Here is a 23,175-nt window from a genome sequence, read left to right on the forward strand (position 1 = left end):
ACTTTGCCTGTAAACGGGCTCCGAGTGTTGGGGTAGTGAAGCGAACTGAACCACAGGCTCCCCAAGCGTATTGTGTGTAAAAACAGACTGAACGTGGTCTGGGAAGCGGTAGGTCTGGAGAAGATCTTTTTTTCCGCCATTATACCTACACAAGTAGGAGGCGCGGCGGCTTAATGGTTAGAACGCCGGATTTCGGATCGAACGGTTCGAGCCCTGGCCGGGGTCGTTGTGTTCTTGGGCAAGACTCTGTACTCTAACAGTGTTTCTCTCCACCCATGACCGGAGTATAAATGGATACCGGCGAGTGGGGCAACCGGACAGAATACTGGGGAGTAACATGCGATGAACTAGCATTACATCCCGAGAAACGAAATGTTTGGTGCTACAGAAACCAAAATTAAGCGCCGAGTGCTGAGGCAATTGGGCTTAAAAGGCTTTACTAATACCCCATTAGGTAACCCCCTGTTGATCGATTGATTGATTGGTCATTTGGCCAAAGGGGCACAGTTTTGGTATTCCTCTTGATGGAATTAAAGGGTTCATATAGGTTATGACCAAAAATTAAAAAGGCACATTCCGAAGATTTATTTTAAATTTTTAAACCATTTTATGCCTTCTAAGCATTCAAACAAAGCTCGAGTGTATCCAGAATTTGCCGTAAGCTTCAGTTGTCAAACAAATAACACGAAGTACACCGAGCCAACGCGTTGTTAATTTTTTGGGTTTGTTTGTTTTGCTTTTTTTTGTTTGTACGACCGAAGGCTAAACAAATTGCGTGACTCATCGAAATTTCCGCTGCACTATTCACTGAAACATCTACAAAAGAGGGAAAGAGCGAGTTCACAACAAATAGCACCAAGTATTTTAAGCAACGACCAGGGACAAACATGGCAGCAAGTTGAAGATGCGAGTCGCACGGCAGTTGTTGTTGTTGTCGTTGGTTAGGAGACTGCATGAGAACGCAGTTTGATACAAAACGAGAGCACAAATTCAAATAGCCAGCGAGCAGGCTCTCCATTCGGGGGCAAGGTGAATTGAACTCCTCGAGAGCCAAAGGCGCGATCCCGCGAGTGTCAAACGCCCAGCGGCTCGCTTCGCTCGCCGACTCGCGCCTTAGGCACTCGCAGGATCACGCTTTCGGCGTTGGAAGGGTTCAATTCACGTTGCCCCCGAATAGAGAGCCTGCTCGCAGGCTGGAATTCGAATTATCGAAGAATCGCGCTCTCGCCCAGGCCATCCTGTCTGGTGTGGGCCTAGCGCGAGTTAGATCCTGGGCGCCATTATGTTGAGTCACGAGTCAGATGGAACAAATTATGCAAAACGAGAAAAATAGTATCTTTATTTTGATTTAAGTTATAAATAGTTCCTCATTCTCTTTAATTTTTTGTCGTATTTACAATGTTGACAATTATATACCTTTTCTTAGTTTCTAACAATAACAGTATTTAATACATCTTAGAAAAATATACTAGCTAAAGAAACGAGGAAACAAGATAAGAACTAAGAATATTACTTGCCAAGAACAATGAACTGGAAATCACAAAAATAATTCTTAATTCACGTGCGTCCCATTAAGCAGAGAAAGTTTAGCAGATCATGTTGTCCTTATTACTACTCAAGGAAAACTGTTATTTCTAGGGTACATAATTGCGGGGAGCGACCAGCAACAGTTTTTGTTGCTTATTTTATGCTGCACTAACTTCTAGAGGATAGCCATTATGCAGGGTTTTACAGATCCCAGAATGGTACTTTAAGATCAGCACCTTAGAAAGTCTCGTTCGCAGTATTCTTTTTGACTAACACGCAACAGTTCTCTTTGCGTGATGACTTAAGACCGCTGTGAAAGGAACTGTCTCAAATCAAGTTTAGGTTTAGCTAAATCTCGTTATCTACCTACAGAACATCGCATCTTTTAGAAACAGTTTTCACTGACATCCTTCGACAAGTGAGAAGAAAGCATAAGCAACATTGCGTAGGCCCTCTGGGTAAATAAGAGCAGCAAAGTCTTCTGACTTCGCAAAGATTAGTTTCTGCTACTCTGTGCGTTGTTACTGTGCGACTACTTTAACCAATTCAAGGCCTGCTGACAAAATCTGCGCAAAATAGGCAATGAAAACCTTGCATGTAAACACTAGATTTCCCACAAATTGGGGATATACACCGGCTGTACGCTACAGAAGCAATAAATTTATGACCATTTTTAAGTTAAAGAAAACACTATTGGTGAATTTGTGAAGAATTTGATTGGGTGGCCTTGGCTGGAGTACTCGCACTGTAACAGCTCTCGAAATTAAACCTGTGGAAAATAGTATCCAAGAAGAAACGTAGACAGTTTGCCGAAACACAAAGATTAGTTCAGGAACTATCATTTTCTTCAGATATTTGAATACCGTTCAACATAAAACGCAAGTTTGTTTGAGGTTTAGGCGCACAAAAAAATAGCTATCGCTTAGAAGAAAATTATATGTACAAATACGAATACAAATGCGGATACTAATTGCATGTAAATTCAGTATAAACAACAAAATACTGTATAAATTCCAGAGATGCACTTTGTATCGTATATTCTTATGTGTGCATATAGCACATAATATCACCCTTCTAAAACTCTAAATAATTCTTCCGTTTTCCAGCATTGCGCGAACTTTAATTCTAAACACACTATATATATCATCATTTTCATCGAGGACTAGGTTTGCAGTCTTCAACGTTTACGTAAGCAAGACATCCTACATGAGGTATTTTCATCAGCGCACATGAAGCGCAAAGAACACCGCCAGCAACTTTAACGTTTCCACCCTAGAAAACAAATAATTAAACAAAATGATTAAATAGGCTACAGATACGGTATTTTAGTTAATTCTATTTGTTTTCGTTAATTAAGAGCTCAAAACTTTAAATTGACAGGGCAAAAGTCTTTTCTTGGCAAAATCACGACCATATACAATCAAGAATGATTTTCGAGCATTGTAAATTACACTTTCATACAAACTGAGATAAACTTGAAGAAAGTCGGGCCTACGCTTTTCAAGTTTACCCGAACGCAATCCGTTTCAATCTTCTCGAAATTGGCACATCCATGCCCCTTTTTTGGCCTTTCTGTGTTTCTTTTGAGTTCTTCTACAGTTTTAATCCTTTATTGTGATATTTCGGTTAATTCTATGAACAGTTAGTCAGTGTCGAAATTGCCTCAAAAGAGAAGAATAGAAACTAGTTACGAGAAACAGGCAATATGGCCTTCTTACTTACCAAAGTTATGTCTTCTTTTTGGATTAAAACATGAGGACGCGGAGAAAAGTCGATTGGTGTCTTGCAACTTACACAGATGGCCGGCTGAAAATTAAAACGAAAAAGTAACCGTCACTGCACTCGGCACTTCCACCTTGACCCTCGAGCCAAACATATCCCCGTACAGCCCTCTCACTCAGTCAATAAGTTCATAATACATGAAAACACAATAGCACTAAACAGAGTGAAAGACATTTTTCTTTTAACTGATTTTTAACTTGAATCCAGATAACAACCGAAAAATGGGCATCGTTTTCACTCTCTTTCTCTCAGTCTTAACTTCAGTAGATCAAAATGACAATGAATAATTTACGACAGAGCAACGTCCTTTTGTCTAAAATTCGGGTTCATATTCCCATTTATTTTTGCTTTTCATTTTCGAATTAAGAAATACGGTGTACAACATCAGATATTGGTGATCAAGTTCTACAGTGTCGTGAATGTATCTATTCAGTAAGTTTGTTATTACACTTTGAGGAAAATTTAATGTTGATTAATAAAATGGCTGAAGTTAAGGAAGAACAAGTACCTGAGTAAATTCCTTCGGTGATATTGCCTTCACAAAATGCTCCTGTCAATGAAAACAAAAAAAGTCCAGCTTAGAGATCCCTTTTTCTGTATGTGAACTGATAACAAAGAAAACACTGAACTATTCGTGTATTGTTAAGTTTTGTTGAGCCAAGGGTCGTGTGCGCCTAAATGTTTAACATTCACAGGTACGAAGCCTATCAATAAAAGCCAACAAGAAAGCGCAGAATTCATTGGAAGTGCAGCAGTTTGTCTTACCTTTCTAGAGCCAAGAATGCCAAGGATTGTACTATTTAGTTGAAGGCACTTCTTTGCACGACTAACGGCTACATACACCAGGTTTTTCTCGTCCTCTCCGTGTTCATCTAAAGATATTCACGAAGGTTTTTAATTATAAATGCGGAGGTGTAAAAAATAACCAGCCTAGATGGCTAGGTCAGGATTGATTTTTAAATTACATCTCGAGTGAATATTAACACACAGTGGATACTTCGGAGCAAGCAAGTACATACAGGTGTAAGTGGTAGCTGCCTGACACAAGTCACCTTCTAAGTATTTTTACTTTACGACCGACTGCTGCACGAGATAAACAAGTACCTTATTACATGAAATTTTCGCGACACGTTAATTTCGCGAATTTCGCTATTCCAAAATAATCGCAAAATTAAAGTGACGCAAACAATTGTCGCAATTGTCGCAAACAAGTGTCGCGAACATAACATGACGCGAAAATTAAGTGGCTCACATTTATGTCAACAATCAAGAAAGAATAAGTTTAGAACCACTGAATGAAGGAATCTTCAATGTAAATGGACGTTGTCGTCAATTGCATGACTCAAGAACAATAACTCACATATAAGCAGTACCTACTTGTAGAAATAGTGAGAACTTTGTTGTTGCTATTGCCGAGATTTGGTCCCGCCCTTGCGTTTTGGTTTTTTTGACGTTATTGTTCCTTTGATGAAGTCGTTTTATTTAATTCAAGGGCATGTTAAATAATACTGCCACGGAAATGTACATGTGAAATTAAAGTGATTCAAAATACAAAATTTTCGCGAAATCGCGAAATTTAAGTGTCGCGAAATATGCGCACCTCAAAATCGCGAAATTAACGTGTCGCGAAAATTTCGCAAATGTCGCGAAAATTTCGCAAAGAGTAGGGCACGAAGCTCCCGGTGTTGTGGTCTGGCCTTGTGTAGTAAATTACAGTATGTGTACAGCGCATTTGAACATATATATATATATATATGAAAAATGCGCTATATAAATTCATTATCATTATCATCATGTAATAAGGGCTTCAACTGACAAAACCATACAATCGCCACATGTGGGGGGGGTGGGACGGGCAGTAGCTCTTTCAAGGTCTCAAGTGAATGGTTCGCTACATGTACCTTTTGAGAAAACAATTGAACAGCCCCAACAGAAGCAACTGGTACACTAAAGGACAGGTTGAATTACAAGCTTACGAAAGCTGCTACACTACTGCATCTGGCCCTTGACAGCGCTAATGACTACTTAGAGCTCGAAGCAAATCCGAAATGGTAGCAAAACAACACCTACTACAACGACACTGACAACCGCCTGACCACCACCAACAACAACACTCGGTGATTGGTGTGGGTTTTCTAAACTTGAGAAGAATAATTGTGTATGTCAGAAAATGTTGCACGAGTTTTTGTTAAAAATAAAATAAATGAATAAACTATCTTTATTTAGACACGTTGAGGATTAAAGCTATAAGTTTGTCGTGGGCCGTGTATTCCTGATTGAATTGGAATTTGGAAGTGTTGATTTTTGTGGAAGAAGGAAAACTGGAAACCTGGAGAAAAACCCTCGGAGCGAGGACGACAGCCAACAACAAACTAAACCTACATATGACACCGAGCCAGTGTTCTCACCACTGCACCATCCCTGCTTCCCTCAGCTGTGTAACCAGCTTAGCCACAACCAATCCAAATGGTAAGCTGCTCAAACAGCCCCTATTGACAATTGGTTTAACTCACGCATTGTCATCCCAATGTCTGATCCTGGTAGAAAGTCATCAGTCACTCGAACAGTATCGAACTCAAGTCCTTTGGCTTTGTGTGCCGTGGAGAAAATGGTATCTGGAAGGGGAAGAGGACATAAATAAAACGAAAATAGCCATGGTGGCGTAATGTTACCGTGCTGGGCTTGGTATTTGACCCATTACAACGGTCTCTGTGTTGTGCTCTTGGGCAAAACGATTTACAGCTCAAGAAGAATTCTGCTTAAAGTTCGAGCAATGAGTGCAAAATCAATTACCAAAAATCTACTAATAGTTCAGTTACATTTTGTACACTGTTTGAAACGTCTTACTGTATTCCATTTCTCAACACATTGACCCCGCTTTTAAATTCTAAAGCATTCTCGAGAAAGTCAGTTTCAAACCTCGTAAGAAGAGCTTTAAAACGTGTGTTGTTTTGTATTTAACTGACGCAAAACGTCCATTTTACCTAACATATGTATAATTTCAAATTCGTTTCTCTCTAGCGGGGTCAGTTTGAGAGCTAAAATTTCTATAGGTTCTTGTTAACTGTACATGTTTTAAAACTGTGACCATGCTATACATGTAAGGACTTTTAGGTAACTTTATTTTAAATTTTGCCTTTATTGCTCAAATATTTAGCGGAAACCGTCTTTCCTCTTTCTCCTTTCCTTCCGGGTATATAAATAGGTACTGGCAATCTGGGGCCTAATCCTGGAACGGACGGGTAGATCTGGGAGGGGTTGTTTTTTTTTTGTCACGTTGTCGGTCTGATGTCTTCAGTTATTTCACTAACCTGCTTGCTGTAAGTTGGCAACGGCTTTTGACTTTATCTTCTCGATTCTATGCTGCAACAGCACGTGGTGCGTCTCAACGATCTATTGTATGAATAAAAAAATGTTAACCCTATATTTCCCAAGAGTGATAACACAAAATTAATTAAATTGAAAAAAAAAAAAAAAAAACTAAATAAGTAAATGCAAATTAGGAGGTAAAAATGGATTTAAGAGTCCTGTCTGCAGGTGGAGGAAGAACACGGGGGTCAATTATTTTTTGGAAAAAGAAAACAAACTTACAAAGTGTTATACATTCGAATTATTGTCCACTGATAAAACAAGAGACAGTTTGATACATGTACATGAACGGTAGTTGGTAATTACCCTGACTGACACAAAAACAGCTGCTTAGAAATGTCACATTTCTCAAGATTCTTATGTCACAATATCTGGAATGCTCACATGATTTACGTAATAAAGGTTCTTCGGGTGCCTGGGAAGAAGATTTGCCATAAACAACCTTAATTTTTGGCATTAAACAGGGTCCTGGTGGCACAAACCTTAATCTTGCCAAGCAGTTCAGGGTCTGGAGCAACTTTGGCATATTTCTTTAACTCCGAAAATGACCTGAATTTCTTGATCAAAGGGTCCTTGATACCTAAATAAGCTGAAAGAAAACAACGAATTTCTCAAGGGCGAAACACGTTAATTGAGCCACAGTTAAAAATATAGTGTGTGCATGTATAGTTTTCCCTATAATTTTTATATATCCAGTTATCCTGTCACCCATTTCTTTCTTTTCTTTCTTAAAACATTCCTAAGATCAGCAAACCGTCAAAATCATCATCAAAACTAGGCAGGTTTAACTCTTACTAACAGAGCTAATAACTATGACTATGACAAAATGATGCAAAATGATGAGTCTACATGTAAATTCGCCAAACTCACTCACCTTGATTTGTACCAGCAGTAAAGAGCTTGTGAATATCCAACACGCGGTCAAGAGCAAGGCCTTGTAAACCCTAAAAACAAAACCATTGTGATAAGCAACACAATTAACATTCTAGTAACACGATGTATTTTTAGCAGTTACAGCCCATGCAGATTCAACCGTAAATAAAAAAAAAAAATTCATCTAACAAAAGTTCAAACTATTTTTGTACACAACACTACACCATAGTTACACTTAAAATGAAAACTAACAAAAATAAATTAAGTTCTCGAACAAAAGACTAATCATGGCTTACCCCGACAAAACCAACTTTGGTGTTATTATTTGCACAACAAACGTTGACCGCCTCATTAAATAGTGTGTAATTACAGCGTGTAATAATGCACAGTTGACCAGATCTCTCGCCCATCACAGAACCTTTAAAATGAAAAAAATAGCAATACACCAATCCAGTTGAACAGTATAAATCCTTTACACAGAGACTTATGTACATGTATGTACACGAGGGCGGTGAAATGCAAACTAGTATAAAAGTCAGGTGAAGTTTGTCTTTTTTCCACAATCTCAAGCTCACAGCCTCATTTGGATATTTACAAAGTTGCACAAATGTTTAGGAGGGCATGTGTCGGCCATTATTATGCCTTTCAGTAGCAAGCATTGATTGTTGGTCATTGATTTAACTACACTTGTCGCGATCACGTACATGTAAACAATAAAAGTATCATCAGTATAATTCATGCTATCTTTGGCGTTTCAAGAACGAGGAATACCGATGCATGTGCAACCCACCAAAAACAATTCTTTAATTAGTTACTTTAATTTGGACCAAGTGCAAGTTTCATTTTTGTTTTGTTTGTTTGTTTTTGCAGTAGCCTAATAACCAAATGTATATGTTGTGGCTCAATTTTATCCTTGGTTCAAATTGTATTTCCCTTTGTTTAAAACTCATTTTCATACATTACCATACCCAAAAACAAAGGAAAATAAATTTTGAAAACAAGATAACATTGAACCACCACATATTCACTGCATGGACGAGCAAAACAAAATGGTACTCACCTCTCTTAGATCCACCAACCAGAGTCTTGTTTCGTATGCCTTTCAATACATCCAGCACACAAGATGCCACATAGGCTATCTCAGGCCCAAATCTAAATGACTATAAACCAAATGAAAAGTTGAAAATAAAAAGACAAAGTACAAAGTACACTGCTACAGACTTGATGTATTTAATAGAGCAAAAACGTTCACGTTAGCTATGCCTTGTTGTAACATACAGCTGACGCTTGACCATTTAAACTTATAGTTACTGAACAGTAGTTTTATGGGGTGCTGTTTGTTTTAAAATTTTAGCGGAGCTCCCCAGTGGCCCAAAGAGCAGCAGAGTGGTGCCCCATAACCAAAAACAACAACAAAGAAATAGCAAAAGCATGCACTTGATTTTGCATGGTCATCATCCCGACATGGCTAGCAGCATGGATCGCAGGGACATGCATACAACAGAAATACCGGTACATTAGGCTAACATGAAGGTTAACTTAAGCTAACAGATTTGATACTAGGCTTTCATGTTATGGTCACAGCTGTCGATACAAGGTATCTGCTGACCATATTGCAGGCTCAGGTGCAGAACTCATCGAGATAGCGTGTTTTATTAAAGTTGACTGTTGACCAAATAATGGTTTTCCAAGATCGCGGGGTCAAGTTCTATTTTTTTCTTCTTGTCTATGATTAAAATAAAGGGCAAGGTAAAAACCGGGGAGCTCTGGTTTTAGGCTCAGCTTAATCTTTTTAGTAAACTTTTTTAAATCATAAACGACTGACCTGAGTTAGGTAGAAAGTGTGAGTACTCGCCACCTCCTGAAGGGCATTTCTTGCTCCTCTAAAGGAATAAATCTGTTGATGAGGATCACCAACCAAAATCTTGGCACAAGACTGTCTGAGAAGAATGTCTGAAGCAGCTGCAGAGTTCAGATAACAAAAAAGGTCAAAATTATTCCAATTCAGGTAAACTTACAGCAACATTTCCTAAGCAATTTACTGACAGCCAATTATACTCCCATGCGGAGAGAGGTATTGGAAGAGTAAAGTATTTTGCACAAGAACGCAGCCTCTTGATCCAGATTCCAACACGTTAACCATGTGAAAATAGGGATCTTTAAATCGGAGTACAAGCCTGAATACGAGAAGGACTTGACAACCCTAGGGCTTGTGCTTCCGATTATACACATTTCGCACACAAATACTGCATTGTTAGTCTCCTTTTCAAATGGTCAGCCAGTTGTATTTCCACCCCTGGGGATATGCTAACTTTATGGTGATGCACATGTACTTGTGTACATCACATTGAAGTTAAGTTCCAATGCTTTGTACCACCTTCAGCTCAGTCAGTATAAAGCCAAACTCAATCAACTTTTATATGATAAATGCAAGTGCAGCCATACTACTGAAAACCTGAAAAAAAATTTCAGGCTATGGCATGAGCGGGAATCGAACCCACGATCTTTGCGTTATCGGTGCAATACTCTACCACTGAGCTATCAAAGCCACATGAGAGCTCACCTCGTATATGGGTTAGCGCTTTATATGGACATGATACTCAACCAAAGTATACGTGTATGTGAAATAAATGAGTGTGTGTCCAGCAGTAGCTGCAATGAAATAATTATATATTTTCTTCTCAATAACAAAGTTCTCACCAGGAGTACAATCCTGAGCTTCGTCAACAAGCAGGCAATCATATCCATCCAAAACTGGTCTGTTAAGCTGAAAGATCTTGAGGTAACCTGAAAAAGTAATATTAATAACAAAATGATATACCGATATTCAGGATACTACAAAATGTACAATATCATATACATGTACCTCAAATGAAGGACTTCAAGGTTTAATCAAGTTTTTTATATGCATGGATAAAATACTTGTGAACTGTACACATTGTAGCCATTGACAGCAGGCCAGGAGAAAAAGGAATAAGGTGAAGTGAAGTGAGGTGAGGTAAGGTAAGGTATACTGAAACTTGTGAAGTGAAGTGACAAATGGAACCTACCATCATGGGTGATAGGGAAGTCCTTATCTCTCTGATCTCTCATTCTTTGCCACAGAAGTTCAGCATGGGAGACAACTTTCTACAGTTACAGTACACAGATTGAAATAATTGATATTACAATGTTAGTTTTACCTTTTAGGTCATTATGGTTTGTTCAAGTACATGTACAATGTACATGTTGTGGTTTAAATTTGTCTTTGGTTTAAAATTTTTCAAACCAGTTTGATTTATATTTTCTTTTGTTTCAGAATGTTTGTGAAGGAAAAAGCAGAAGGAAAGGAAAAAAAAAAAGGAAAATGAAAGTTCATGAACTAAGATTTAAAATTAGGTACATGTACGATGACATTTAGAATGATATTAATTTTTTTGTTGATAACAGGACACAAAAACACTGAAGAATACCCCCCAATCCTGAAGTGATTATTTGGTGTTGTTGTTGTTGATTGCTCATATTTTTTTTCTTCTCATTACTTTGTTGTCCTAATAATGTCCTAATAATTTACAGGTTGGTTACTGAAGAAAACTGTTTACTGATAAAACCCAAGCTACAAACCAACCAACCTGAATGTACTTGTCACTGTTCAAGTACTTCATGTCTGCACCATGATTCCCAAAGATTGACTGAACTATGTCACTTCCCTCTGATAAAGACCCCTCCACGACTGCTCTGTTGGCACGAGGCACATGTTCGGGTCTTACAGAAGTGTCAGCAGAGGCTATGAAGTTTTTGAGAGTATCTTCAACTCGTCTTGCATGCAGATAGCCACACTCGTTTGGGAGGGCATTCATGATGGTGCTTATCCGCAGGCCAAAGGCAAGCTTATGTTTGTATCTGCAAATATTTTTTTTATTATTATTATGAAAGGATTATTTTGAAAAGGCAGATAAACAAGGCATTATTTCATGCAACTTGTCTGGCATCTGAACATGATGCATTGCACCAAACCATGAAGAGTCGCATGGGGGATGTTAGAACTCTTAGAGAGTACCGTTGTATTATGATGGCAGGGCTAGCTGTCGTTAAGTTTTTTAACCAGCCGTCACATTGACGTTTTCACTAACATCCTGTAAACTTATTAGCCCAAACAGGTGTTACAGGTTATGGCTCTTAATGACAGCCCTGTGATACTGTATGGTATGCCTAAGTTACTGCAATGTATATTCCTTGCTCATATTTGAAATAGTGACTGACTGAAACTCAGGTTGTAACTGCACAATGTCATGTATTTGTAACATGCTAAAATTCAAAACACAATCTATTCAAAAAAAAAAACAATGTAGACACTACATATATTAATCTCATGTGAATATTTTTGTCATCGAGGCACATCACGAGAAGTACATGTACATACAGTAATGTGAATAGAAAGTTCATGTTGAATCTTTGAAGTCTATTGAGTAAGAAATAAATTACATGCACTTGTAATTAAGCTAGCTAGGTAGTGTGCTTATGCACATAAACAAAACGAGGAACAAAGAGAAGAAGCAAACAACATTCCATCTTACTAACCGGAAGCCCACACCTCTGAAAGCCAAGGAGTGGATGGTTCGAGACTCAACATTGCTGGGGAAAGTCTTCAGTGCATGTTGCTGAATTGATCTGTAAAAGTTGGAATACAAGTGACAAAATTCAGTGGAAAGTTGTACAATATATGATAATTATGGCTGCCAGTGGGTAATTTTACAATAAACATTTAAAGTGTACTTAATTAAACTGTATTTAAAATAATAACTGTATTTACAGGTATTTAGGTGCAAAATAGACTGATCATCAAAATATCTAATATTGTTTATTAAACATTCAAATATCATAATTATCATAACATTACTGTAGTTTGCATACAGTGCATATATACAGTCTAGGCTTTTTTAGTATTATCATAGAGAAAGGAGTACATTATTTTGCACTTTCAGGGGTTTCAAAATGTTTTGAAGCTGCAGGCATCAGCAACCAGTAGAGTTGGCAGCTGCAACAATTTGTGCCAGACTTGTTTGTTGTGAGTTGATTGCTATGACCAGTGAGAGTAATAAGTGATATATAATCAAGTAGTCGGCAGAACCCCGGCAGTCGTCGGCTTGTTTTGAAAACCATGTACCTCACAAGGTGGCTGGGTCACGAGCTTCTAAAAGGGTGATAATACAGCATACGAGAATAAATTTGGTGGGTATTCTGTGCAAAATAATCTTCACTCACTTATTGTATGCCACATTGAGGAACCGTTCCATCGGCCTCATCTTGGTGTACTCAACTAACGTTGTTGTCTTTCCAGTTCCTGAACAAACCAAATAATTTCAATGTATTATCATGTGTGCTTTAATTTATTATTATTAATCATTCTATAACTCTAACAAGATTTGTCCCATAGAAAATGCATCGCCGAGCCCTCCAGCAAGCATGATGCATTAACACACCCCTATGTACCATGTATACTTTAAATTACTGGACATCAAATTAAACAGGGATGTTTGCAAAAAAAAAAAAATAATAATAACACAAGCCAGTTTGTTAAGAAGACCAGCCAGCTCTTACAGCCTTTATACATTGAACATCAAAATAAAGTTTATAAATTATCCCTAACAATTTTGTTTCCTAGTGCATTTTAATTAAAAATAATCTTGAAATCTTTACCCGCAAATGCTACAATTTTTATGATCTCTCCTGACTTAACATCATGCTTGATGATTTGCACTTGTTCATGCGTGAGCTGTAGCTTGTCAGTGGCAGATCTAAAGAGTAGATATTAAAAAGTTTACAATTTATATTTATTATTAGTAACATACCAGTAATTATCATTCTTGTCTTTAACAAAGTAAGCTGCCCATTGTTAGGAGCTCCACCCAGGAGTATATTAAATTAATGGGTACCAGTGAATTGCTGAGTAGCCTGTGATGGACTAGCATCCCATCCAGGAAGAGTAGCAATACAGTAAAAACCCGCGTATAAGAACCTAGGTTTTTTTAAAGTTAGCCTAAACAGGTTCTTATATAAATGGTATTTTAGTGTAAAATTAGGCTAACTAGGTTCTAAATTAGGTTCTTAACTTTTGTTCAAGAAATAAAGTAGAATTTTTAAATAATCTGCTCTTTAATGTCCAATAACAGTATTCTTGGAGGCTTCGGTAAGCAAAATACTATACTATTTTAATCTGATTCTGTTAAAACTATACTGTAACCTTCACTATAATTCCCAATAAATCTTGTATAGATCTATGCTGTAACTATGATGTGTACAGACTGTGTTATAAATATATTTTTGAGAAGATTTTTTAATTCTATATTTTTGAGAAGATTATTTTACATGTAATTTTCTTTTTTGAAAATAAGAACCTGTTTTAGAATCCAGCCTAAAATGGTTCTTATGTGAAGGGTGCTTAAAAATGAAATTTTAGCCTAACAGGTTCTTAAATGTTAGGTTCTTATATAATTATGTGGGTTTTTACTGTACTCCTAGCCGCTTATTGCCACAAAAGTGCCAAGAGCTATGAGCAAGTTAGGCTTAAAAGAATTTACTTTATTTTTACTCTTTCAAATCAAGTGTGCTCCTCATGTACCTGTATCTCATCATTGACTGCTGTCCAGTAGAATTCTGACCAAACACAGAGCCAATTGAGGCACATGTGGCTTCAAAAGCATTCTCATACAAATACAATGTGTAAAAGACTCTGTAGTGAAGCCTGATTGGAGATAAATAATGCATTGTATGAGGCTAGGGAAAAACACTTACTTATATTTACATGTAGCAATAAATTATAAAATAAATTATTAAGATTAAAAGTGCCCAATGAATTAAAAAGTTAAAATTAAAAAATGTCCAATGAAAATCAAAATTAAAGTGCCCAAAGAATATAAAATATGACAGATACATTTTTGGCATCCAATTCAACTTTGTGAGTGTAGCTATAAAATAATAATCATCTCCTATCCAGCAAGTCATGGTAATTAACATACAGTGTCTGTACATCAGTGAACAGTACACATGCTGTATGCCAACATGAAGTCAGTTTACTTGCTTTTCATACTTACAGTATATAGAGCTGGCATACAGATGAGCTAAAGTTTCGGTATGCTGCAGTATACACTTACATGTGTGTAAACTATGTAATGTTTAATAAATGAGCAGCAGTGTTTTATCAAGTATAAAACACGAGGCGCAGCCGAGTGTTTTAGACTTGATAAAACACGAACTGCGAATTTATTGAACGGCTTAAAAATCTTCTGATGTAGATCTACTCATTCTTGCACTTATATTTAGATTTGGGGTTATTTTGGCCTAGAAAATTGGACGTAAAGTTTAGCCGTGTCTTTATCAGATATAAAGACACTCATTAAACATTAATTTCTTTTGTATTTTCTTTATGAATTATTAATGAGTTTTTTAAGCACTAATTCAACATTCAAGAAAACAGGGAAAGAACAATTAAATTGCACAGGTTTTTGTTTTTTCATTTTTTCTTTCTTTTTTTTTTTTAAATATCACAGTCAACAATAAGCAGACTTATAAAGCACATTGGAGTGAGGTTGGGGATGCAACTTACACTGTATGTACCCCACCCCTCCCTCCAGGACTTGAAAAGAATCACACGGGTCTCTTATCTGAGGACAAGAATGGTAACCCTTAACAATACAAAGCTAAGTTATGTATTGGGCAGGTACAGAATGATTGATATCCAGAATATGGTCAGGCTTCAGTAATCACCAGTTGCACATTAAAGCTAACTTCACAGAACAAGTCAGACATACCCACTTCCAATTCTGTGCTGTGAGTCAAGGTAGAAAAACACTGAGGCCAAACAGTAAAAACACTCTAAAATATCATGTATCAGGCAGGAAGTGGATTTTGTCAGGCAATTGATGATGCCTTGTACTTCACGGACTGTCTGGCAAACTAACGTCAGAAGAGCAACAACAGACCATGGACTAGGATCCTGAAAATACAAACAACACGGTTACATGGTTTCAATTAAAATACATGTAGTCTACATGTACATGACTTGTACATGACTTACTTTTATTAGTATAATTAATTCAAATCAAACTGTACAATTTCATTCCCATACCATTTTAGATTTGTCAGTAAGAGTTTCCAAGAACGTTTCTATCAATGGGAACTTGCAATGTGTTTTCAAATTTTCTAACAGTGATGGCCATGAGTGCCCTTTTCTTTTAAAATTGTCCATAAATCTAAAAACAAATTAAAAAGACAATGCAATGTTTAAATGCGTTTAATAGTGATAAACATTAAAATCAACCAACAGGGATTTGTTACATGACTTGTCAAATAAACTTGTGCTAATTAATCAGATGGTAATAAATTGTGACAATAATATTATATGGGTACAATGTTCAGCTACAGTACACATTTGGTGCTTATGGCATTGCTACACAACTCTCCAAGTAAAGACCATAATTTTAAGTCGCCATGGCGACTAAAAATTTGGAGCTGGCGAGTAAATTGGAACCAAAGTCGCCAGCCTGGCTACTAAAATTGAGAAGAAGGATTGAAAGTGTGAGCTTAATTTAAGTAAAAATAAACGATAATAACGAACGACGTTTCGGAGTCGTCATGACACCATTTTCAAGTTCAAAAATGAAAAGAATAAACTGTCAGAAAAAGTTTGCTTAAGATTAACATAATAAAATATGCAATGTCACGCAAATAGTTTGGCTACGATTGAGTCTGATTGGACATTTAGAGATGGTGAAAATCCTCTGATTACTAGCATTTCATGCACTAAACAATCAAACTTATTCTTGCACTTCTTGCTGACATGAAACTGTTTGTCAAGGTCTTTTGGGAAAATACAGTGTTTGTCTCTATAATGCTTGCCAATAGATGATGTTTTGTTCTTGTGCTCGTCCACGCGCTGATGTAAATGCCTCAGTGTATATCCTACATAACTTGCATCACACAAGTCGCATTGAAATCTATATACAACACACTGCTGGTTTACAATAGGTGGTTTCTTCTCTTGTACTTTAAGCTTTTGTTCGATTTTGTTGCTAACAAAAACTGGTTGAATGACTGTGCGCGTTTTGTGGCTTAGGTCGTTGAGTTGTTTCCGTACAAAATGTGCAGAATCCTGATCTTTGAAGGGTAGTACTATCCGAACTGTTGGACTCTCGCCAGTGGCTGGTATTGGTTGTCGATCTTCGGTCTTTGAACTAACAAAACAACGGACGGTGGTATTGATGAACTGTTCCGGATATTTCAGCCGGGAGAACAGTGCTTTCAATCGGTCACATTCTTCGGAAAAATATGTCCAACACATAAAAATTTGCCATCCCGCAACAGGTTTCCCCCGTCGACGTGAAAGCCAGCTTTGAAAAGGCTTATTGGAGGCTAGAGCCCAACCTGCCCGATGACCTTAAAGAGCTTTCTGCTGCAACCCTACGATCTGTAGCACTAAATTTTATCCATCGAAGAGGGCCCAAACCCCCCAAATCGCTCCTACAGGCCATTGATCAGTTAAAGCGACGAGACGATATTATCATCACGAAACCGGATAAAGGTTCAGGAGTGGTCATCATGGATAAGTCTGAATATCTACGCTTGCTATCCGAGGCATCGATCAATGATACAACAAAATTCAGAGCAATTGATCAAGAAAGACCAAAGTCTAGAGGCAGACCGCCCAAATATTATCATCCACTTCTTAAAAAGGAGAAAGACCTGGAATCTACAGTCCGGAGAATTCTACCCAAATCGATTGCGGATTCCGTGCGCCCGACAGGCTCCCGGCTTGCACACTTGTATGGTTTGCCTAAGACCCACAAAGAACGTCTGGCTATGCGCCCCATCTTATCTGCCACACGAACGTACAATTATGGATTGGCGAAATGGCTAGAGGAGAAACTACAACCCCTGTCCTACAACCGGTACACAATAACCGACACCTTTGAGTTTGCAATCGAAATTTGCGAGTTAAAGATCAAAGATGGTGATGTCCTAGTGTCGTATGATGTTTCCTCGCTATTTACCAATGTGCCGCTGGAGGAAACCATACAGATACTGGCTGACAAAGCATTTACAAACAACTGGTTCAATGAAACACACCACTTGAACCTCAGCAGATCGGACCTCGTAGACCTCCTCAGAGCATCCACCAAAGACCAGCTGTTCCAATTCAATGGGCAATTATATGAACAGACCGATGGCGTCGCCATGGGTTTGCCACTGGGACCACTGTTGGCCAACGTTTTCATGGGTTACATTGAAGAAACTCTTGAGCATGAAGGTAAAATGCCTTCATTCTACAAGACATACGTCGACGACACTTTAACCATCATGCCAGACCTAACATCAGCGGCTACATTTCTTCAAGTCCTCAATAATTGCCATCCATCAGTAAATTTCACCATGGAAACAGAGAAAGACCGAGTGCTTCCCTTTCTTGGTATGCAACTGCTGAGCAGAGCCCCAAACATCGAGACCAAAGTTTACATAAAACCTACAAACACACTCAGGTCATTTGCTCCACTATCAGAGCCATGTCGATATTCGATATAAACGAGGGCTCCTGAAAACCATGCTTGATCGTGCATATCGATTATCATCGTGTTGGACATATTTTTCCGAAGAATGTGACTGATTGAAAGCACTGTTCTCCCGGCTGAAATATCCGGAACAGCTCATCGATACCACCGTCCGTTGTTTTGTTAGTTCAAAGACCGAAGATCGACAACCAATACCAGCCACTGGCGAGAGTCCAACAGTTCGGATAGTACTACCCTTCAAAGATCAGGATTCTGCACATTTTGTACGGAAACAACTCAACGACCTAAGCCACAAAACGCGCACAGTCATTCAACCAGTTTTTGTTAGCAACAAAATCGAACAAAAGCTTAAAGTACAAGAGAAGAAAACACCTATTGTAAACCAGCAGTGTGTTGTATATAGATTTCAATGCGACTTGTGTGATGCAAGTTATGTAGGATACACACTGAGGCATTTACATCAGCGCGTGGACGAGCACAAGAACAAAACATCATCTATTGGCAAGCATTATAGAGACAAACACTGTATTTTCCCAAAAGACCTTGACAAACAGTTTCATGTCAGCAAGAAGTGCAAGAATAAGTTTGATTGTTTAGTGCATGAAATGCTAGTAATCAGAGGATTTTCACCATCTCTAAATGTCCAATCAGACTCAATCGTAGCCAAACTATTTGCGTGACATTGCATATTTTATTATGTTAATCTTAAGCAAACTTTTTCTGACAGTTTATTCTTTTCATTTTTGAACTTGAAAATGGTGTCATGACGACTCCGAAACGTCGTTCGTTATTATCGTTTATTTTTACTTGTCTATGTATATCAAAACCCTTGCTTATAAGAGCTTAATTTAGCAACTAAAATTTTTCACTGGCAGCCAAACTTGAGCAGTCAGTGGCCAAATGACCACTGAGAAAAAAAAAAACTTGAAGGGTTGTAGCCTGCGTTGCACATGTGAACAAAACTCAGGTATAGTCCGTCTGCGAATCAGTGCAGAAGAGCTTTAAATGTTCCGGCCACCCGCATGTTACCAGGGTTTTTTTTTTATAATAACCTCTGATTGGCTCTTGAATAGAGCCGTTCTTTTGTGCGCCATGATTGGTCGAATGAATCTCGTGAAGCCATAGTTGTGCTTTTGATGAATAATGGATACAAAATAAACTGGGCGGCAATCATGGCAGATCGGTGAGAATTAGCGTTTGAAACTGTGAAAAAGCAGCCCGTTCGAACTATCTGATAAAAAAGGAAAAGAACAATAACAACAAGAACATTCACAACTGACAAGCAAAAAAGTCGTGGAAAAGTGTTTAATAATCTACATTTGTCTTGTGCTGAAAGAATGTCACACAACAAACATGATCCGTCATCTGTGATGAGAAGCAACACACCTTGCAACACTATAAACAGCCGGAACCGGGTTAATGCAGAATGCAAGTAGTCGACATTTTCACGGAAAATTTAGGACCAGAGAGAACATTTTGAGAACTCAAAGATATCTTGCAAATGTGAATGATCCAAGACTAACCGCAATAGTATTTACATACGACAAATTTAAAACAGAGGTGTCAAAATATACAAACGGGAAACTGTGCAGACCTACATGTATGGCCTCCACACATTTGCCTGGCACATTTGCTATTATAAAGCAACAGTCTTACGGCTTTACTTAACTAAAAATGCCTTCAAATAATGCAGCTGACTTCATGTAGTGCCCTTTTAAAACAAGTGAGAAGCGAAATAAATTGGATGACCAAATCCAATACAGAACGGCAAATGTATTAATTATATGACACGAACGTTTTACTGTATCTGGTATTCATCGAACGTGTAACTATGGTTTCACGAGATCCACTCGACCAATTAGGGCGCTTGAAAGAACGGCTCTATTCAAGAGCCAATCAGAGGTTATTATAAAATACCCTGGTAACACACGGGTGGCCAGAACAAGCTTTTGTGCACTGATTTGCAGACGGACTATACCGGGGTTTTATTTGTGTGCAACACAGGCTAGAAGGGTCGCTACAGTGTACATTTACATGTGATAATCACGGAAAATTAAACCTGACAGAAGGTGCAATGCATCTTGAGAGCTATGTTTTTGCAGGTCTGTAATACCAGGTAAAAATGTAAGTGCAGATACCTACTATGTGCTATGTTTATTTCACTTAAAATATTTGCAGTAACCGCAGATACTGATGTTCCTGCTTTATGCCTAAATTAAACATTTTAAAAAAAAATATATAAAAAATATATATCATACCTTGCAAGATGTAGTGGAAATAAATCAATATCTAACATGCCTGTGTCATCCAAAAGTTTAATCATCTCATCTTCCGCTAAGTTGTCTTTCTTCTTCAGAAGAAAGTATTTTTTCTTCCAAGGAATAAACTGAAAGTAATTTAAAAAGTCAATTTAACAAATACATGTAGATTCCATTTTGCCGTGCGTCTGTTCAGTTATAGATCACAGATGACGTCAACTGAATGTGGTATGAACAAAAGAAGTGGCCCACGAGCCGAAGGCAAGTGGGTCACTGATGTTCATACCACATTTTGACGTCTTCTGTGATCTATAACTGAACAGACCCACGGCAAAATGGAATCTATTTGTTTTATATAATAACACAAGACTTCAGCACACCTCAGTGTGAGCAATGCCGCCGTGCCGATGATCAAAGTTGTTTTGATTTCACTATTAAGTTTTCGTTAACACGAAGCACTGTTAATCCGATTGAATAAACAGAAAAATGGTCAATTGAAAGTCAATGAAAAAACTAACCTTTATTCCGATTTGGAAAGTTGTTCAAATCTGAAAGTATTAACCGAAGCATTCAACCGCAATTCGTTGGTTTCCTGTGGCGTCGTCCAACTGTACAACATCGGTCAAACTTTCATAGAGATTTCGGATAATTCTCGAATAATTCACTGTCTTCTTCAAGCTTGTTTCGCCCAGTTAAATGCTTCCAAAGGTGAAGGTGTTTTGGGCAGCATAATTAAATACCGGTAAGAGGACTGCACTCAACTTTTTTAAACAGTTTCTTTGGCTCAAAAACAAATACGAAACTCCACATATCTGTATGTGTTCTACATTGTACACATACAGTGCAAGCTGTACATACTCCACTTAGAGCAGTAACTGTTGTCAGATAAAATAGGGACTTAATACAGTGTATGTACATGTATCCTGGTTTCTGTAGCATTAAACGGCTACAGATATTTCTATCCCCCCCTACCAATCTGAATGGGATACTAGTCCATAGCAGGGTATACAATGTAGTACCTCCCCAGCATTATGTCGCGGGTACCCATTTATACACCTAGGTGGAGAGGCACTATGACAATCAAACTTGCCCAAGAACACAACACAGTGACCCCGGCCAGTTAAGCCCCACACTTTCCTTAAAAAAAGTTGGCCTTTAACCCTCCCCCCCCCCCCCAACCCAACTCCCTTGGTATTTCTAATGACCTTCCAAAGCCTGGGTATGGATATTTTCAATGATGGTTTACTCCTACATGTAGTCCATATATTCTTGCTATGCAAACTCAGGGGATGTATACGTAGCTAAGAGCCGGCCGGCTACATACATGTATAATTTCACAGGCTGAAAAAAAGCTGCTTATGACTGCCTGAAATTTCACTAGAAATCAAAAGACTTAGGATAGTTTCGAGGATAAAAAGACTAGCAAAGTGGGCTAGGCTTTTTAATGAGCCGCCAAATAAAAGCTAACCGCAAGCAAACCAGGTAAAGCAAATGGCAAGCAAACTAGTGACATTCCATCGCCCCACCATTCCACCACAATTATAAGGTCACCTGCCTGTAATAAAATATACATGTAATTTACGAAAATATGTTATCATTACCGAGTCTCTTGATATTATGGTATACCACTTCTTGCAAACCAAGGAACAGTTCAACATAAGATCGATTACAGGAAGCTGGCAGAATATATTCTCCAAAATCTCTACAGGCAGTTGTGCAAATTCGCTGTCACACTTCAAGTCGTCATCATCATCTGAGTCACTGACATCGCCGCCAACCAGACCAAACGTTGATCTTGCTGATGCTCGCTTTTCAGTTTGCCTGGCAGAATTTAAGGATGATGATGACTTTTTGAAAGATGCAGTATTCTTTTGATCAGATTCACTAGTACAAGAACTTTGGGAGCTACTTTCTTCCTTGCTAGCTTGACTACTTTGACTACTTGATTCAGTAGATGACTGAGAACAGCTTGTAATTTCTACCACTTCGGAATCACTCCTAGCTCTCCTGTTACCCACTACATTCACAATAACGCAACAGTCATCCTCGCTTGGACATTTCTCGTCTCCGCTGTCGACAGTAATTGTTTCTGGAGCACCTTTCTGTTTTTTTGCAGGCCTGCCTTTCAAGTGATTCTGTGCTCTTGAACTCGATCTGCGCGTGTGTCTTACATTTTGTGGTTGTGTACTCGACGAAAAGGATGAATCAGATGTGAGCGTACTTGAACCTGAAGAAGTTGACGACGCCATGAGGTCAGCTACACGTGTTTTTGTGTCAATGTGCGTTTGTTGTCCTTCGATAGAACTATTTTTTAAAGGAGAACATTTCCACGAAACATGCTCCGATTCAGAAACTGCAGATTTGCAAGTTGAGCTCCCCGAATTGTGCTGTCGAAACAAAATTTGCTGGTTTTGAGCCCCAGAACACCACTTTCCAGCTTGCTGATAAATCTTTGCTGCAGACGTGAAACCAAACGCCGGGGTAACTGTAATTTGATCCGGGGGTCCGTCGACGCCAGTTGCCCGACGGGTTTTTTGGCCGCGGGACGACGGATTTGCAATTGGCGACACGAAAAAATTCACTTCTTCTTTGCTGATACCACTCCTTGGAGTAAAATATTGTGAAATTATCCTTTGTTGTGGAGATGAAATAGTCTTCTTTCGCTTTATACGCGGGGAAAAATTGCGAGCCATGAAAAAGACCTGTTTGTAACGGAATTACCCGTTGGCCGCCATGATGGTTTCAATTCTCTTTCCCAGTGTCGCTCGACACTCCTAGCCGGTGGTAACGTGGGAACGTGGTAATGAAGTACTATGTAGGGA

At 38.3% G+C, this 23,175-nt stretch overlaps 1 protein-coding gene, 1 non-coding gene and 1 pseudogene across 2 annotated transcripts; 1 reads left to right on the forward strand and 2 right to left on the reverse strand.

Annotated features, from left to right (window-relative positions):
- Positions 1–1,322: 1,322 nt before the first annotated feature.
- On the reverse strand, positions 1,323–23,094 carry LOC144628469 (F-box DNA helicase 1-like). Its single transcript, XM_078486565.1, has 22 exons — positions 21,955–23,094; positions 20,354–20,481; positions 15,659–15,782; positions 15,342–15,526; positions 14,153–14,275; positions 13,231–13,328; positions 12,796–12,874; positions 12,112–12,201; positions 11,163–11,433; positions 10,602–10,680; positions 10,252–10,338; positions 9,377–9,513; positions 8,612–8,711; positions 7,848–7,969; positions 7,553–7,622; positions 7,161–7,267; positions 6,621–6,702; positions 5,823–5,924; positions 4,075–4,181; positions 3,818–3,859; positions 3,250–3,333; positions 1,323–2,799 (listed from the first exon to the last, which is right to left on the reverse strand). Exons 1-22 carry the CDS (start codon positions 23,044–23,046, stop codon positions 2,680–2,682), a joined length of 3,429 nt encoding a protein of 1,142 aa, XP_078342691.1. The 5' UTR covers positions 23,047–23,094; the 3' UTR covers positions 1,323–2,679.
- Trnai-gau (transfer RNA isoleucine (anticodon GAU)) lies at positions 10,028–10,100 on the reverse strand. Its single transcript has one exon. It is a non-coding gene; the product is annotated as a tRNA-Ile (tRNA).
- On the forward strand, positions 17,013–18,775 carry LOC144628692 (uncharacterized; annotated as a pseudogene).
- Positions 23,095–23,175: the final 81 nt, after the last annotated feature.

The sequence above is a fragment of the Oculina patagonica genome, chromosome 10, assembly GCF_052425735.1.
Source record: "Oculina patagonica isolate OP01 chromosome 10, crgOcupat, whole genome shotgun sequence".
NCBI lineage: Eukaryota > Metazoa > Cnidaria > Anthozoa > Scleractinia > Oculinidae > Oculina > Oculina patagonica.